Source organism: Mirounga angustirostris, unplaced genomic scaffold (assembly GCF_029215605.1).
Source record: "Mirounga angustirostris isolate CCGP_5_RB_7025 unplaced genomic scaffold, mMirAng1.0.hap1 SCAF_1, whole genome shotgun sequence".
Classification (NCBI taxonomy): Eukaryota; Metazoa; Chordata; class Mammalia; order Carnivora; family Phocidae; genus Mirounga; species Mirounga angustirostris.
The window spans coordinates 65,900,087-65,920,160 of NW_026991709.1; the positions used below are offsets into that span (position 1 = coordinate 65,900,087).

The window sequence follows — 20,074 nt, forward strand, 5'->3', positions numbered from 1 at the left end:
TAAAAAAAAAAAAAAATATTTGTAAAAGAATATTCACAGCTTTATTTATAATAGCCAAAAACTGTCAACAATCCAAATAAACCTTGACCCTTACCTTACACCACACACAAAAATTTATGTGAGGTTCAGAGACTTAACTGGGAAAGTTAAAACCATAAAGCTTGTGGAAGGACACAAGAGAAAATTCTTCATGACTTGGCATTAAGCAAAGGTTTCATAGTTAGGAGACAGAAAATGATATCCATAAAAAAAGTGATAAATGATAGATTGCATCAAAATTATAAAATGTCTGCTAATTAAAAGACATCATGAAGAACATGAATAGGAGGGAAGCTATAGTGTGGGAGAAAACAGTCACCAAAAAGATCTGAAAATAAATTGGCATTCAGAATAGATAAAGAATCCCTACTACTTGGTAATAAAGACAAAGAACTTGATTTTTTAAGTGGAGGAATGACTTGAAAAGACACTCCATCAAAAGAAGATATATACAAATGGCCAAGAATCTCAAGAAAAAATGTCTAACATCATTTGTCATCAGGGAAATGAAAATTAAAACTATGAGATAACACCATGCACCCATTAGAATGGCTAAAATTTTTTAAACTGACAATATCAAATCTTGGAGAAGATTGGAACAATTATAATTCTCATATATCTTAGGTGGGAATATAAAATAATACGACTTTGGGAAATGATCTGGCCGTTTCTTATAAAGCTAAATACATACTCTATGGCCCAGCAATTCCTCAACTAGTATTTACTGAAAACAAATGAAAACATATGTCCACACAAATACTTGTACAAGTATGTTTACAGCAGCTTAATTCATAATGGCCAAAACATGAAAAAGCCCAGGTATTCATCAACAGGAAATTACAGCACAATAATGCAAAAGGAAAATCCAGTATATTCACAAAATGGAGTACTTCTCAGCAATATAAAAGAGTATATTATGATATATGAAACAATCTGGATGAAACTCAAAACATGCTGAGTGTAAGAAGCTTTACACAAAAGAGCATATATATTGCATGATTACATTTACATGATGTTGTAAAACAGGCAAAATTAATCTATGGTGGAAAAAACAGAACACTGGTCAGCCCTAGAAGGTTAGGATGTGATTGGCTGTGAAACGATATGAGGATACTTTGTAGGGTGATAGTGATATATCTTGACAGGGATTTGAGTAACACAGGTGTATGCATTTGACAAAACTCAATGACCGGTACACTTAATATTTATACATTTCATGTTCTGTAAAACTTATTACTACAAAGAAAAAGAACTATTAATAAATATTAAAATTTAGTCAATGATATGCATGCTGAAAAAGGTACTCATGTCTACAACTTGCTGTGAAACACATGAAAAATTAAGATGAATTGGTGGATGGATAAATGGATATTTGATAAAGCAAATATAGTAAAATGTTGACAGAATCTAGATGATGGGTATATAGGTGTTCAGTAACAAATTCTTTCAACTTTTTTGCAATTACTGAAAAATGTTCTTAAACACTGGAGAAAAAAGTTGTGATTTTGAGAATAGAAGAGAATAGAAAGCCTACATTCTAGAAACCAGGAAGCAAAAATTTTTATCAGTGCACAGTACTACCCAGGGACCATGGAACTCTGCTGGTCATAATGTCTGTCAGTTTGGAAGGGTATAATGGAGATGAATAAATCCAGTTATCACAGCTTGACACTAGCCAATTAAGATCATCAAACTAACTCTCCTTGTTCTGATAATCATGCTCTATAAGCAGCCTTCTGGTGATTATAATATAGCTTCCCATAGAGATTTTTAGAGAAGGCAAAGAGAATATACTGGCCAAACAACAGCTAATTGGTAATTAAAGTTTTTACTGTTAATTAATTAATGGGAGGATTATGATTTCTAGAATAGACTTTTAAGTCTGGTTACACTGAATTATGTGCATTAAAGCTGATCAAATTTCAGTCTACCAAAAACAAAATTGACTTCTCAGCTGAGAAAACGGATTACAAAATCAAAAACAATAATTTATTTTCAATACAGAATTTTAAGACCTTAGAATCAGAAAGGCTCCTGAGATCATGGTGTTTGTTATCTATTATTTTCTCATTAATCATTGTTGAGACACTAAATTAATGTTTTTCATCATTCGTTTCAAATGGAATCAACTCCAGAAAAGCATCTTATCAGGCAGAAAAGACTTATATTATTTTCTGGATAAAAGACAGCTTATATTACTTTCTGGACCATTAGAGCACCCAAGTATGATACAGCAAAGACAAACATCATATTCATTAGAAGTATACACTTAATTACCTGTGTATCCTCAGTATCTGGGAGAGAAGTCTGAGATCCTGTTTCATGTTTTTGCAAGGTTGGTCTGCTTAGAAATTGGCTAATTTCTTTGGATTTTTGCTGGAGTTGATCTAAGGAAAAGAAAGTAAGTAAAGAGAAACGATCTCTGCTGCAAGTCTGAAACTTGGTAAGCTATTACCTTCTAGAGATACACCACATGCTATTCACTCTAGGTCAGTTATCTTAATTAAAACTATGATACCAATGACAACATGTTTGTAACTGTTTAAATGCTCTGAAGGACCAAAGGGCATCTCAGTAAACCACTTCCTTAAAAGGTAAAATAAAATGGGCTTAGAATTTTTCACAAAGTCATTTTTCCTTTCCCCCTTGAAAATGCCTTTAGTATTTTTAAATTTTATTTTCTTCACTCTTCACTGAAGCATTATGAATCCCACTGAGATAAGATAGTACAACTCTAAACATGTACATAGTCCAGTTAAGAGGACAGTGTGTTCATGTAACACACTGTTTCCATGTAATACCCCTGGAGGCTTTCTGGTTAATGTTCAGTTCCTCAGTAGAGATCTTAAACTTAAGTCTGTCTAAAATCTTTCCTTTAAATATTCTTTTAGAATTAAATTAAATTAGAGGCGTGTATTACTTTATTTTTTAAGATTTATTTATTTATTTGAGAGAGAGAGAGAGAGTGCAAGAGAGAAAGTGTGTGCACTCTGGTGGGGGAGGGGCAGAGGGAGAGGAGAGAGAAAATCCCAAGCGGTTTCCACACTAAGCGTGGAGCCCAATGTGGGACTCGATCCCACAACCCATGAGATCAGAACCTGAGTCAAAACCAAGAATCAGATGCTTAACCAACTGAGCCACCCAGGTGCCCCTGTATTACTTTAATAATAACACTTTTTTAAAAAATAAGTTTTCACTAAACCTTCTTACAGGATAAAAGTTTTCCTTAGAAAGAACTTATCACCTATAAGAAAAGTATTCAGATCCATCTTTAGAAGTAAGGATGACGCCATGCAATTCAGTCTCCCTACCTATGCACCGAGATCTAGCCTGAGTTTTCCATTTTTATATTTTCTTTAATTAATTTTGTTTTATTTTGTTAGCCACCATACATTACATCATTAGTTTTTGATGTAGGGTTCCATGATTCTTTGTTTGCGTATAACACCCAGTGCTCCATGCAATATGTGCCCTCTTTAATACCCAACACCAGGCTAACCCATCCCCCCACCCCCTCCCCTCTAAAACCCTCAGTTTATTTCTCAGAGTCCATAGTCTCTCATGGTTCGTCTCCCCCTCCGATTTCCCCCCTTCATTTTTTTCCCTTCCTACTATCTTCTTTTTTCTTTTTCTTTTTTAAACATATAATGTATTATTTGTTTCAGAGGTCTGTGATTCATCAGTGTTACACAATTCACAGCGCTCACCATAGCACATACCCTCCCCAATGTCCATCACCCAGCCACCCCATCCCTACCACCCCCCACCACTCCAGCAACCCTATTTGTTTCCTGAGATTAAGAATTCCTCATATCAGTGAGATCATATGATACTTGTCTTTCTCTGATTGACTTATTTCGCTTAGCAGAATACCCTCTAGTTCCATCCACGTCACTGCAAATTAGCCTGAGTTTTCCAAAAATTAATTCAAATCCTACTCATTTCAGTCACTGAACCCTTCAGACGGAAGTCATGTTTCACATAGCATTCTTTTTAATATACGACACATCACTATCAATAGTTTTTATTACCGTAATGATAATTATAATATTAAGCCAGATTATAACTTCAGCCAGAGACTGGAGAAATGACAATGAATTCAGAAGAGATGAATTCTTAATTCTTCTACTGATTCAATTGATTTGAGCAAATCATGTCATTAACAGATCCCAGAAATTTAGAAATAGGAGCTACTCAGGTGCTAGAGAAGAGGACTTGAAAGACAATCAAATACTGACCTTTCAGTTGCTGAATGGCCTGGGCTGAATGAACTGCCTGTTCACTCTTATCTTGGACAAGCTTTGAATTTTCCTCCTTTAGAGCATCACAGGCAGAGTGTAGTTCTTGCTCAGTCTTTTGAAGACTCAAAATGTGAGAGATCTTCTCTTCCATTTCTGCTTTGTGCTTCTGTTCCAAAGCACTGTACCGGGACTGTAGTTCAGCCTGAGCTTGACCTGCTTGCTCAAGCTGTTCCAGAAGATGATGCATTTCTTCCTGCAGGTTATGGAAGGATAATTTTCTCTCTGCCACCTCAAGTTGCATCTTTTCCATCAGAATCTTGGACTCTTGTCTTTCTGCTTCCACAGTGTTCCTTAAAGTATGATGCTCAGCTTCCATCTGCTGTAACTGCTGAGAGAGCATCTAAAAAAAAAGGCAAAGCCGCATAAGCCATAAATTCATTCTTTCATTTTAATACGCATAGTGAAATGCCTCTTCTAGGTGAAGCATGGGGCTAGACGCTCAGGACCTAACCTACAATTTCATAAGACCCTGTTTTCGCTTCTTGATACTTCTCACAATTTATACTCATACACATTTACTTGTGCCATTATCTCTTACTTTCTGTCTCTCCCATTACAAAATAAGTTCAATAAGGGAAGGGACTTTGTTTATCATCATTGTTCTCTAGCACCTAGCACAGTACATGTCATATTGAGTACCTGGTGCTCACTACATACTGAATGAATGAATGGAGTCCCTGACCTCATGGAACTCAGAGTTCAGTGGGACAGTCACATTTAACCAGATAATTATAATACAAAAATGGTAGAGGCCATGAGAGAGATACTTAAAAGGTATTAACAGGAGCAGAAAAGAAGGGAAATTCGCCAAAAGTCACATAGCTGTAACTATTTATATAGTAACTATCTAGTAAGAGGCACAACTGAGATTTGAACCCAACTATGTGATGACAGTGAGACAGGGGGCTTGGGATCAGGATATAGGTTTTATTAGGATGGGAGATACGGGAAAATGCTTCTGTGCAAGAAAGTCCTCCTCAAGGAGAGTTGAAAATTTAGAAGGAGATGACAGACTTCCTCCAGCAGCATGCAGCACCCAGATGAACAAGCAGAGAATGTGGACTGTAGCACTGATTCCACATTAGTACTTGGCTCCTTGGATGTGGTAAGATAAAGACACGGGGAATCCAAGGGCTGATAAAAGAATAGTCCAAATGGTCAAACATGGGGCAACAGCACACGGGGAAAGGAGAAAGCCCAAGAAGGAGCTAACATACCAGAGGAACAAAGTGAAAGGATTGAGGGATCTCAATGAGAATGAAGGTCAGGACAGTCTGAGAAAGGGAATAACAGGATGGGTTACAGCCTGGGAGGAGATAGTTGACCTTAAGATTTTGGAACATCAGTGTCTGATCACTTTAGATTCGGAGAATATTGCATGGTGAATTACTTTAAGCCAAGAGAGAATAGGGAATCAACCAAAACAATGGATAGTACCTAAAGCACAAGAACCATTTGAGATAGCAAAGGAAACTCACTAGAGGACAGTATGACATTCTAGAGAAACTAGGGTCCTAGACCTAAAAGCACAAAGAAAAACAGCCACAACGAAAGATATGAAATGCAAACTTCATCAGAGAAGGAACGTTATCCGTTTTGCTCATCATTGTTATCACCACCACTTGAGCACAGGGTATTTGTTGAAAGAATGAATAAATGGCATCAATTCTCAGAAGACCTAATGATTTTATACATGCTGCCTGGAAACTAAAGTGGAAATGGGGACACCTGGGTGGCTCAGTCAGACTCTTAGGTTTCGGCTCAGATCATGATCTCAGGGGTGTGAGATGGGGCCCCGTGTCAAACTCTGCCCTGGATGAGGAGACTGCTTAAGATTCTCTCTCTCCCTCTGCCCCTTCCCACACCCCACCCCAAAATAAATAAATAAATAAATAAAAATAAAGTGGAAATGAATACTCTACTCCCAAGGCAGGCAGTAAAGCGCACAAGGCAGTACCTGGTTTTTCTGTTCGGCGGTTGTCAGCTCCTGTTGCAGCAAGCCCACGACCTGAGCACGGCCCAATAAGGCTTCTTCATGCTCTTCAAGTTTCCTCTGCAGCACCCTCAATTTCTGAGAAGGAAATGTTTTAGATACAATGTGCTAAACTAATGAGCACCATTATCTGTTTACCTTTCAAAAGATCATGTAGATTTGTATACTTAAGGTTTTTGAATGTTGAGGATGGCAGATTAAAGAGTGGGACACCAGCATGCCATGCTCCCCAACCAGCAGCAAAAAAGAATCTCCAAAAATGCCTTCTCCAGTACACTGACAACAGCTAAACTGAGACACAAGCAAGCCCCTGAATTAGGGAGTCTTTTTAATAATCGAGAAAATGATACATCTGCTTTTAAAATTATAGAGTCAATGTCCTACACCTAAGTAACATAAGTACATGTATATCTCACTCACCAAAAAGAACATTCTCTGCAGGCAAGAACCATTTCTCTTCTAGCTTCATGCACTGGACATGCACTCGATAAACATTTGTTGGATAAATAAATCAGTAATACGTGTATACATTAATATTCTACTTCAAAAAGTATATTCTGAAGGATTACTTAGGACTTGGAAGAAGTTTTCACTCAAAAACAATTAAATGGATCAACCATGAAATACCACTGGAGCACTTTTGGTTACCACACTGAAGTACACACTAAATAAAAACAAATACCTTTCAGTTAGTAGATGATAAAAACAATGAAGCCAATTTCCAAAATATACTCAATTATTTTTTTTTTTTAAGAATAATCAATTTAGTAAAAGACTTTATGGTTTCAAAATCACTCCTTTTCATCTTTAATTTTTTCAAAGTTTAAAACTGGCTTCATTGATTTGAAGCTTTGGCTCAGGTCTTTAATGAAGCTACAATTGGCAAACTGAAGAGAAACCAATTTCTGACTACCAAATACATTTGCCAATTAAATTCAGCTTTTCAGTACCAACAACCTGGTTAGAGGCATAAAAGGCAAGGTAAGGACAATAGAAAATAATTAATATGCAACAGAACACAAGATCATCAAAAAGAAGCCAATTAAGGAGCACACTAAGACCAAGTGGAAAGCAGTATGTAAAGGTAAAAAAGTGGCTGTGATCATTTAATTAAATGTTAACCAAATGACAGTCATTCTACTAAGTTTTAGCAACACACCTGTTGCATCTCTGTTTCCACATCTGCCTGGGTTACTAACTGAAGAAGCTCATCTTCATGAAGACGAACTTGTGTTTCAAAGCGGGCATCTTTCTCTCGGACCACCTGCTGCATGGAACTCAACTAAAGACACACACCAAAGAAACTATACACGTTACACTCCCCGAATATTGCACGAACAAAACTCACACACTATTCTCCAAAGACGGACACTGAGAACTGATAGACAATAGAATTTAATTAAATTTTTAATGTCAAGGATGAGAATGTTGGAAGAGAGGCCTGACAGGAATTTCCAAATATAAGAGAAATCCTATTATCAAACTCAGAAATCAGCCCAAATATAAATTTTGATGAAAAATTATATTTGCATGGTTATTAGAAATGTTTAAATATACAAGAGGTATATATACTTGGATGCGAGGTATATCTTTCAAAAGTTCTGCAGAGATTAGAATATTAAAACTACAAAGTGAAATTAGATTTCTCTTAAATCTTAGGCACATAAATAGCACACTCATGGTCTAAAACTTTCAGTGAAATTATCATACCCTATAAGTCAAACTTCAAACTAACAGATCTTTTATTCAAAATTCTCTACAACTGGAATAAATCCCACTTGATTGTGGTGAATGATTTTTTTTTTAATGTATTGCTGGATTCGTTCTGCTAGTATTTTACTGAGAATTTCTTTATCCATATTCATCAGGGATATTGGCTAGTCTTATCTTCAAAGAACTGCTTCTACCAAAGAACTTGGTATATTTCCAAACCCACACCACCTCCCCCAGCTATTTTTAGCCGTCATTACTTGCAGGTTTCTAGATCACCCTCACTTGTAACTGGCTCTTAATAGAATAAAATGGAAATAAATTGACCATGAGCTGTTTAGTATCAGTGTTTTAGTTTTGTTTTGAGGATGTATGTGTCTGCAGATGAATGCCTGCTGATTTATTTCCTTAAGATCTGTAATTGAGCATGCCGACCTGGTCTTAGCTTGCCCATTTTGTATTGGTCCTTCAACTATTGCTGATTTCTCAATTTGTGACACCTTGAATTGACCTCGGCTCTCCTTCTATGTAGGAAAAAAATCTACATAATTTTTTTGATTATCTGAATTCTGGCGTCACTATGAATTTGGACTCCTGTGTTGCAAGTGTACAAGTACTGGCGTCCTTCATTAGCCAAATGCATCTACAGATCCTTTCCTATAAATGTACCATATTCTTTTTTCTCTCTGTGATCTTGCTGAGACCATTTCCCACAAATGGAATACTTTCAACTATCTTGTTGAGATTATTATCTATCCATCACAGTTTTGCCTAAATCCTAATTTTTTCTATATACCTTCCTTGGATGTCACACTCATGGTAACCTCCTTCACCTCTCAAAATACTTTCCATTTGTGCTGATGCTTACTATTCACTTATTCTGAATGGCCTGCATTATGATGGATCTGTTAATATATTTATATTATTGGCTTTCCATGTTTTAAGCCACTCAGTAAAAATCACATTTTGCATTTCTCCATCATACATTGTAGATAGTGCTTATACATAAAAAGGACACAATAAAAGCTAATAGGTAAAAGTAAGGATTTCAAGATATACAATTTTAACTGTATACATAGCAGCAGGCCATCCGTGGACAGGAAACATCATTAATACCATAAGTTATCAAAAAATGAAACATTCAATGGAAAAGAATAGCTATCATGCAAAGATGCTTCAGGGGAAAAAAAGTTTCACAAGTCAAAAGCATTCTCAAAGGAAAAATAGAGAGGTGGGCGGTCAAACTGGAAATTTAGAAAAACAGCTAGACAGAAGGAGTTGAGAATGCCAGTCCAAACAGCCTGATCCTGGTATCAGAAATAAATATGAGGAATATTACATAGTAGTGCCATTTAACATTGAATCACGTAACCTATCCCACTTTCTCATTATATGCTCACAAGTAATCTTCTGATTATAATTTAACTTCCTATTAAGGTTTTACTATAGGGAAAGAATGGACCTAATCATTTGTATTTCTTTTGGTTTATCTACCAGTCTCTTTCAAACAATGTGAGTCCATTCCTAAAAGACTGAATTTCTGTGTGCTATTAAAACCAAATTTCAGGCTTGTAGAACTAAGAAACAGCCATAAAATAGGCTATGGCAAATTCATCAAGGTAAATAACACTTCTAATTTCTTCTTCTACTACACCCTCCTAATTCCTACTATAACATTCTAGCTACTATACTTTTATATACTAAGGTTTTAGAAAGTGACTGTCTGAATTGGCTTGTCACCGTTAGACTTTCATGATTCTTTATTCTAATGCTTATGAGGTACCTTCCAACCTACCTGAGCAGCTTGCTCTGCCTGCGTCTGGCTGAGCTGGGCTTTCAGAGTGCTAATAAGTTCCTCCTTCTCTTGGAGCTGTTGCTTCATTGTTAAAAATTCTTCCATCTCTGTTGAACTCTTATCAAACTTAAGACATAGAAGGGAAAAAATATTTATTTAAACAAAAGAATTAGCACTCCTAATTCTTTGACCTCCCTTTCTCAACTGCCCAAAATACCTACCAATATCCTTCTAATTTGCACTTAACACAAAAGGGAACTGCATGTGCTGAGGTTTTTAAAAAGTAATTATCAGAATTATTTGTCAGAGGAAGACAGAAGCAATAGCAGCACTTTTTCAACTTCTCTGAATCCTCACATAGAAACAGACAATACAACTAAATAGTAAAACCAAAACCCCATGGACAATATTTATAATAAAATTAGGAAGGTAAAAAAAAAAAAATTAGGAAGGTAGTCCTCAAAACCCCAAATACAAGCAGATAGAGCAAACCACCAAAAGGCACAAGACCTGCATGGTATTAGAGTCTAGGCAAGAGGAAGCAGGCAGCAACAGAGCAACATTAATGGCCTTGAGAACAGGAAAACCCCCAAAGAGCCAACAAGTTCTTACTGGAAAGCATGGCTGGCCAATCTTAGAACAGCAGCTTAAATTGGCAGGGGTTCCCCATTCTCCAATATTGGGTAAATGCAAGGGGTCCACAGTAAGAAGGACTAAAAGGCTACAACAACTTAGTTCCTCTGAATTTTCAAAACTGCCTCATCAGGGCTGTCTTCTAAGACATGGACCAGAAATAAGAAGAAACTTATAGGAGTGAAATAAAAATTATGCAGAATAGAGGTAAGAGAAACAGAAGAAAAAGGTCTATACACATGCTGTATAATTCATTATCAACTAGCCACATGTGGCTCCAGAGGGCTTGAAATATGCCTAATGCAAATGAGGAGTTTAATTATTAATATTATTTAATTGTAATTAATTGAACTATAAATTATTTTCCCATTAAATACTACTATATTTCACTTTATTGTATAATGTCAAATACTCTTAAATTGTTATACAAGTAACAAGAATGCATGCTGTTCCTAGTATTACAATAAACACATTGCCTACCTAGTCAGTGTCAGTGGATTCATTCAGTTTGAATGATTTTTTCCTACACACTCATGTAACACTATAATGTATTTATCTGAATACTTTATGCAGATAGCATGAGTCACAGTTGATACTTATGTAGATCATTAAAAAATGATATTTCAGCCCTCGGTTCAGTTATTGGAAAGCTTTTAAATATGTCTGGAACTTGAGTATATGAATCTATTTTCTCAACTGGAAATTTTATGAAATCTAAACAGAGAAGAAGTATTTCCAATGAGAATTTAATAATCCAAATTGAGATATAATGTAAAAATACACACCAAATTTCAGACAGTGCAAAAAAAAAGAAAAAGTAAAATAACACAAAAATAATTATTCTATTAATCTCACAAGTATATTTTGACTATATTGGACTACATGAAATACTTGTTAAAATTAATTTTACCTGTTTCTGCTACAAAACTTTAAATTATACCTGTGGCTTACATTATATTACTATTGGACAATGTTGGTATAGGCCAAAGTGAAGGGCAGGAGGAAGAAAACCAAGAAATCTCAGAAATCCAGCTGCCAAATCTTTGGACACAATACAAAAAAAACAACAAAAGAGAGAGGTCTGTTAAGTAAAGAAAAGTTTTCCTGAACCAAGCCTCCTTCCAAAAGTTTAGAAAAATTAAATGCCTACAAAAATAAGGAATATAAAAGGATCAAGATCAAATTTCATACAAAGTTACTATAAAAACAAAAGCTAAGGAGAACAACAGGCTTAAAGGTGATTATAACAGACCAGAGGCATGTTCAAAAAACAAATCAAAACTGCAATCTATCTCAAAAGGTGTTAACAAATAAAGAAAATTATACAAGACACAGAAAAACAGCATAATCAGAATCAGAAAAATCAGAAATGAGGTGACTGAAATTAGGGAAAATTTGATATATAAGAAAAAATTTCAGAAAAAGAAGTCTAAACAAGAGGGAACACAAAAGTAAACAAACACAAACAGAATGCCTTAAGTGAAGGACAACAAAAAGAAGAAACTATAAAATGAAGAAAGAAAAAGGAATTGAGAGTAAGTGACAAATATTAAAGATAATCAAAGAAGGAACATACAGATAACAGAAGTCCCATAGAGAAGAAAACAGACCAAATACCACAAGCTATATAATTTAAGAAAAACTCTTTTGAAATAAAAATATGTGAAACCATATATTAAAAGAGTATACTGGGTATCCACAAATATTAACCAAGAATGGCAAACACCAATTACTAGACTTAGGCAGGAAGGAAAGGAAGTTGCTGAGAGGAGGAAAGGGGAAAATAAAGTAAACTGATACATACATAGATAACTATCTGTTGGCCATCTAAAAAATGCATTTGTCATATAATAATCCATTGGGACTTAGTGATTCATCAACCTAATGACTATGAGGTGACTTAACACCCCTACCTGTGTAGTTTGCTCTGCCTGTGCCTGGGAAAGTTGGGCTTGCAAACAGCTAATTAGTTCCTCCTTCTCCTGGAGTTTATGTTTTATCTTTTCTACTTCCGTCTCTTCCTCTGTAGAACTCTTATCATGCTGAAAATGAAGGAGATAAGGTCATTTATTTAAAAGAACTATAATTAACACATATTCGATCTTTTGTTCTAACTTGCCCTATATAACCATTTGATTATAGTTTTATAAATGGGAGCAAGAAATAACACCTGACCTAACAACCAGGAAGGAATCTTAGGAGTTTTCCATTTTAGTATGGCCAAGTAGTTCCTATTAGATTCATCCTCCCTCAGATTAACAGCTATCAACTCCAGCCAAGATAGAAAAATAGCTACTTGAAAATGCTAGAGGGCAACCAAAAGCAGGAAGATACTGGAAGGGAGTCAATACTTGGAAGAAATGACATGAAGTTTCCCTTTTTTATGGTTTTTAGTCTGAGGACAAAACCAGTCAGCACCACACAGGACTAAAACTTAATAGAAAACTTAGTCCCACTGCCTTGAAGAACCAGAGGACAGAATTCAGGAAAGCACAGGAGCGGTTAAGTGAGGAGCAAAACATCATACAAGACCCAGTAAGAGGAAATCCAAATCTTTCAAGTCTATTTTTTTTTTTCCCAAAAGCTCTTCCTCAGACTGAACCAGACTCTCCCTCCCTACTGAATTCACCACCCTCAAATGAACCAAGTCTGCTTATTAGAACTACACAAAATAATTTTATACTTTCTTCTACATAATATTGGTCAAGCATCTGAGAATTACCCTCATCTCTTCAACTATACTTTTGAGAGAATATGTAGCTCAGTGATGGGTATACAAGAGTATAAAGCTGCCATGACTCATTGCTCAAACATAGAAATCATTTGATTCAACCCTCTTATTTAACAGAGGGAGGAAATGATGCTCTAAGTGTTGATTTCTTTAAGGTCTCAGGCGTTAAAAAAAAAGCAGAGTATAAAATAGATAATTTAAGAGGAGGAGGGAAGATGGTAGAAGAGTAGAGGACCTTCGTTTCATCTGTTCTCTTGACTTCAGCTAGATATCTATCAAATCATTCTGAACACCTGTGAATTCAACCTGAGATCTAAGAAAAGAATTGCTGCAATTCTACAAATAGAAAATCTATTTTTTTGCAAGGTAAGAGGTGCAGAGAAGTGAATTGGGATATATTGGAAGATAAACCAAGGGGGAGGGAGCCTTAGGAAGCTAGCTACTGGAAAGTGATATAGCAGCAGAGTGCAAAATCAGAACTTTTAGAAGTCTGCTCCTGTGAGGGACGTCCCTGCCTGAAAGGTGCTCGGGTGGCAAAGTGGGACAGAATCCTAGATGGGACAGTGTGGTCTCAGGATCCCAGGGTCACAGAAAGAACGGGTGTGTGTGTGTGCAGCAGAGTTCCCAAGCATTGCAGCAGGGAAGCCAGCTACAATTAGCAAGCCCCAGAGTGGCCTCTCAACTCGGTGTTTCCATAAACATAACCGTGGCACTGTGGGTCGACTGCTCTCCAAGCAGGAGTACAGCAAGCTGCAAAACCGCTGCAAAGACCCTGCTTCTTCCCCAGGGAGGAGCAGCGGGTGCACGCATGATGGGGCAACTGCTCCCTGAGCAGGGGCCCAGAAAGCAGCTAGCCTGGTGGGACCGCCCCCCCTCCCCTGGGAGGATTTGTGCAGGGGTGCACCACAGGAGTCTGCAGTTTGGCACACACAATAGGGATTGACTGCTTTTCCATGAGGGTACACTGAAGAGTGGGGGCCCTGATCTTCAGCTCCGGGGCTGGAGTTTGGGGTGCCACCATTTTTTTTTCACCCTCTAAAGCAGCATGTAAAGCCTGAAAGGAACAAAAGCCACATAAAGCAACCCAAAGCAGCTTACACTGAGCCCGGCCCCAAGGCAAGGGGCGGTGCAATTCTGCCCAGGCAAAGACACCTGAGAATCAGTGCAAAAGGCCCCTCCCCCAGAGGGCCAGCAGGAACATCAGGCTAAACCCAAGTTTACGAATCACACAGAAACTGAAAAACTCCTGCACTGGGGGAAAACAGTATATAGAACTCAAGGTTTTTTCCTCACAATTCTTTAGTCTTTCAGTTTAAAATTTTCTTTTTCATTTTCCCTTTTCAACTAGCTTATTTTATCAACTCTCTTTAAATCTTTTTTTAATTTTCATTTTTACATTTACATTTTACAGATATATTCTTCATTTTTTACTTCCTTTTGCTATATTCAATTTTATTTTAGTATATATATATATGTTTTTCTTTATTTACAATTTTGGGATCAAGTGTCTTCTAACAAACAGACCAAAATACACCCAGGACCAAGTGTATCACCCTGTACTGTCTACCTGTTTGATTATACTCTCTCTTTTTCTGCCCCCTCCTTTTTTTTTTCTTTTTTGGTTTCTGATCTCTTCTGATTTGCCTAGTGTATATTTCGCTGAGGTCATGATTGATATTTTTATTTTTTATTTCTTTTTTGTTCTCTTGTTCATCTATTCTTCTCTGGACAAAAATACCAGAAGGAAAAACTGCCAGAAAAAAGAACAAGAGGAAGTAATCACTGCCACAGGCCTTATAAATATGGATATTAGCAAGATGTCAGAGCTAGAATTCAGAACAATTATAAAGATACCAGCTGGGCTTGAAAAAAGCATAGAAGACACCAGAGAATCCCTTTCTGGAAAAATAAAAGAAATAAGATCTAATCAGGTTGAAATAAAAAACTGTATTGATGAGATACAATCAACAATGGAGGCTCTTATTGCTAGGATAAATGAGGCAGAAGAGAGAATAAGTGATAGAGAAGATAAAATTATGGAGAATAAAGAAACCGAAAGTGAGATAAACAATTACTGGACCATGAGGGGAGGCTTTGAGAGATCAGCAATACCATAAAGCAAAACAATATTAAAATTATTGGGGTTCTAGAGGAAGAAGAAAGAGAGAAAGGGGCAGAAGGTATATTGGAGCAAACTATAGTGGAGAACGTCCCTAATCTGGGGAAAGAAACAGGTATCCAAGTCCAAGAGGCACAGAGAACCCCCCTCAAAATCAATAAAAATAGGTCAACACCCCGACATATAATAGTGAAACTTGCAAATCTCAGAGACAAAGAGAAAATCCTGAAAGCAGTTCGGGACAAGGGGTCCATAATCTACAGGGGTAGAACATTAGACTGGCAGCAGACCTATCCACAGAGACCTGGCAGGCCAGAAAGGACTGGCATGATATATTCAGGGTGCTAAATGATATAGCAGCAGCAGAATACTTTATACAGATACTTATACAGCCAAGAATACTTTATACAGATAGGATGTCATTCAAAATAGGAGAGATAAAAAGCTTCCAGGACAAATGGAAACTAAAAGAATTTGTGATCACCAAACCAGCCCTCTAAGAAATATTACAAGGGATCCTTTAAGCGAAGAGAGAGCCCCAAAGTAACACAGACCAGAAAGGAACAGAGACAATATACAGAAACAGTGACTTTACAAGTAATACAATGGCACTAAATTCGTATCTTTCAACAGGTACTCTGAATGTAAATGTAAATAGTTCAATCAAAAGACACAGGGTATCAAATTGGATAAAAAAGCAAGACCCATCCATATGCTATCTACAAGAGATTCATTTTAGACCCAAAGACACCTCCAGATTTAAAGTGAGGGGGTGGAAAACCATTTATCATGCTAATGGACATGAAAAGAAAGCTGGGGTGGCAATCCTTATTATCAGACAAATTAGATTTTAAACTGAAGACTGTAATAGATGAGGAAGGACACTCATTATAATTAAAGGGACTATCCAACAAGAAGATCTAACAATTGTAAATATTTATGCCCCTAACATGGGAGTAGCCAATTATAAGCCAATTAATAACAAAATTGAAGAAACACATCAACAATAATACAATAATAGTAGGGGACTTTAACACCCCACTCACTGCAATGGACAGATCATCTAAGCAGAAGACCAACAAGGAAACAGGGCTTTGAATGATACACTGGACCAGATGGACTTCACAGATATATTCAGAACATTTCATCCTAAAGCAGCAGAATACACATTCTTCTTGAGTGCACATGGAACATTCTCCAGAATAGATTACACACTGCATCACAAATCAGATTTCAACCAGTAGCAGAAGACTGGGATCATTCCTTGCATATTTTCAGACCACAATGCTTTGAAACTGGACTCAATCACAAGAAGAAATTTGGAAAGAACTCAAATACATGGAGGCTAAAGAGCATCCTACTAAAGAATGAATGGGTCAACCAGAAAATTCAAGAAGAATTAAAAAAAATTCATGGAAACAAATGAAAATGAAAACACAACTATTCAAAACCTCTGGGATGCAGCAAAGGTGGTCTTAAGAGGAAAGTATACAGCAATACAAGCCTTTCTCAAGAAACAAGAAAGGTCTCAAATACACAACCTAAACTTACACCTAAAGGAGCTGGGGAAAGAACAGCAAATAAAGCCTAAACCCAGCAGGAGAAGAGAAATAATAAAGTTTAGGGAAGAAATCAATGAAATACAAACCAGAAGAACAGTAGAACTGATCAACGAAACTAGGAGCTGGTTCTTTGAAAGAATTAATAAGACTGATAAAACCCTGGCCAGACTTAAAAAGAAAAGAGAAAGGACCCAAATAAATAAAATCATGAATGAAAGAGGAGAGATCACAACCAACACCGGAGAAATACAAACAATTATAAGTGCAACTATATGCCAACAAATTAGGCAACCTGGAAGAAATGGATGCATTCCTAGAGATGTATAAACTACCAAAACTGAACCAGAAAGAAATAGAAAACCTGAACAGACCTATAACAAGCAAGGAAATTGAAGCAGTAATAAAAATTTCCCAACAAGAGTCCAGGGCCAGATGGCTTCCCAGGGGAATCCTACCAAACATTTAAAGAACTAATACCTATTCTTCTGAAACTGTTTCAAAAAACAGAAATGGAAGGAAAACTTCAAACTCGTTCTATGAGGCCAGCATTACCTTGATCCCCAAACTAAAAATGCCACCAAAAAGGAGAATTTCAGACCAATATCCCATTTGAACATGGATGCAAAAATTCTCACCAAATTTCTAGACAATAGGATCCAACAGTACATTAGAAGGATTATTCACCACGACCAAGTAGGATTTAGTCCTGGGCTGCAAGGGTGGTTCAACATCCACAAATCAATGTGATACACTACATAAATAAAAGAAAGAACAAGAACCATATGATCCTCTCAATAGATGCAGAAAAAGCATTTGACAAAGTACAGCATACTTTCTTGATGAAAACTCTTCACAATGTAGGGATAGAGGGAACATACCTCAATATCATAAAAGCCATCTATGAAAAGCCCACAGTGAATATCATTCTCCATGGAGAAAAACTGAGAGCTTTTCTCCTAAGGTCAGGAACATGGCAGGGATGTTCACTACCACCACTGCTGTTCAACATGGTACTAGAAGTCCTAGCCTCAGCAATCAGACAACAAAAAGAAATAAAGGCATCCGAATTGGCAAAGAAGTCAAACTGTCACTCTACGCAGATGATATGATACTCTGTGGAAAACCCAAAAGACTACACCCCAAAATTGCTAGAACTCATACAGGAATTCAACAAAGTGGGAGAATATAAAATCAATGCACAGAAATCAGTTGCATTTCTATACACTAACAATGAGACAGAAGAAACAGAAATTAAGGAATGAATCCCATTTACAATTGCACACAAAACCATTAAGATACCTAGGAATAAACTTAACCAAAGAGGTAAAGCATCTGTACTCTAAAAACTACAGAACACTTATGACAGAAATTGAGGAAGACACAAAGAAATGGAAAAACATTCCATGCTCATGGATTGGAAGAACAAATATTGTTAAAATATCTATGCTACCCAGAGCAATCTACACATTCAATGCAATTCCTATCAAAATACCATTGACATTTTTCACAGAGCTGGAACAAATAATCCTAAAATTTGTATGGAACCAGAAAAGACCCCAAGTAGCCAGGGGAATGTTGAAAAAGAAAACCAAACCTGGTGGTATCACAATACTAGACTTCAAGTTAAATTACAAAGCTGTAATCATTAAGACAATACAGTACTGGCACAAAAACAGACACATAGATCAACAGAACAGAATGGAGGACCCAGAAATGGACCCTCAACTCTATGGTCAACTAATCTTCAACAAAGCAGGAAGGAATATCCAATGGAAAAAGGACAGTCCCTTGAATAAATGGTGTTGGGAAAATTGGAGAGCCACATGTAGAAGAATGAAACTGGACCATTTTCTTACAGCATACACAAAGATAAACTCAAAATGAATGAAAGACCTAAATGTGAGACAGGAATCCATCAAAATCCTAAAAAACACAGACAGCAACTTTTTCAACCTCAGCTGCAGCAACTTCTTGCTAAACACGTCTCCAAAGGCAAGGAAAACTAAAGCAAAAATGAACTATTGGAACTTAATCAAGTTAAAAGCTTCTGCACAGCAAAGGAAACAGTCACCAACACTAAAAGGCAACCGACGGAATGGGAGAAGATATTTGCAAATGACATATCAGATAAAGGGCTATTATCCAAGATCTAAAATTAACAAGTCAGGAAACGACAGATGTTGAGGATGCAAAGAAAGGGGAACCCTCCTACATTGTTGGTGGGAATGCAAGCTGGTGCAACCACTCTGGAAAACAGTATGGAGTTCCTCAAAAAGTTGAAAATAGAGCTACCCTACAACCCAGCAATTGCACTACTGGGTATTTACCCCAAAGATACAAATGTAGTGTTCTGAAGGAGCACCTGCACCCCAATGTTTATAGCAGCAATGTCCACTATAGCCAAACTATGGAAAGAGCCCAGATGTCCACAGAAAACTGAATGGATAAAGAAGATGTGGCATGTATATATATATATGTGTATACACACACACACACACACACACAAAATGGAATATTACTCAGCCATCGAAAAAATGAAATCTTGCCATTTGCAATGATGTGGGTGGAACTAGAGGGTATTATGCTAAGCGAAATAAGTCAATCAGAGAAAGACAATTATTATATGATCTCACTGGTATGTGGAATTTGAGAAACAAGGCAGAGGATCATAGGGGAAGGGAGGGAAAACTGAATGGGAAGTCATCAGAGAGGGAGACAAACCATGAAAGACTCTTAACTACAGGATACAAACTGAGGGTTGCTGGAGGGGAGTTGGGTGGAGGGATGGGGTAACTGGGTGATGGGCATTAAAGAGGGCACGTGATGTGATGAGCACTGGGTGTTATATATGCAACTGATGAATTATTGAACTGTACATCTGAAACTAATGATGTACTATATGTTGGTTAATTGAATTTAAATTAAAAAAAGATAAAATAAAATATATAATTTAAAAATCATAGTAGGGGGACAGTTAAGAAACAAAGCAACATGGGGAGAGACAGGCTGGTACCACAGCTACAAGAAAAAAGAATTACCAGAGGAAGAACCAAGAAGTAAGAAAAGAATCAAGATGAACAAGTTATTTGAGAAGAATGAGAAAGCTCCTAAAATAAGCTTTCTAAAATAAGCTTTGAGAAGTTAAATAAAGCTATTAATCAGGGAAAGTGATTTCTTCTGAGCATTAGACC

The 20,074-nt window shown here is 36.7% G+C and overlaps 1 protein-coding gene across 6 annotated transcripts in view; it reads right to left on the reverse strand.

Annotated features, from left to right (window-relative positions):
* Positions 1-20,074, reverse strand: part of GOLGB1 (golgin B1) — a 99,015-nt gene that overhangs the window by 51,745 nt on the left and 27,196 nt on the right. For 3 of the 6 annotated variants that reach the window (XR_010413437.1, XM_045902968.1, XM_045902971.3), the window contains exons 5-10: positions 12,385-12,513; positions 9,839-9,964; positions 7,493-7,615; positions 6,298-6,411; positions 4,278-4,680; positions 2,317-2,426 (exon numbers count right to left, since the gene is read on the reverse strand). Coding sequence is in view for 5 of the 6 variants with exons in the window: in XM_045902968.1 (XP_045758924.1) it covers positions 2,317-2,426; positions 4,278-4,680; positions 6,298-6,411; positions 7,493-7,615; positions 9,839-9,964; positions 12,385-12,513 (1,005 nt within the window). In the remaining variant the exon portion in view is untranslated. The remainder of the gene's footprint in view (positions 1-2,316; positions 2,427-4,277; positions 4,681-6,297; positions 6,412-7,492; positions 7,616-9,838; positions 9,965-12,384; positions 12,514-20,074) is intronic. The other 3 variants (XM_064597019.1, XM_064596986.1, XM_045902970.3) reach the window with 3 other exon arrangements.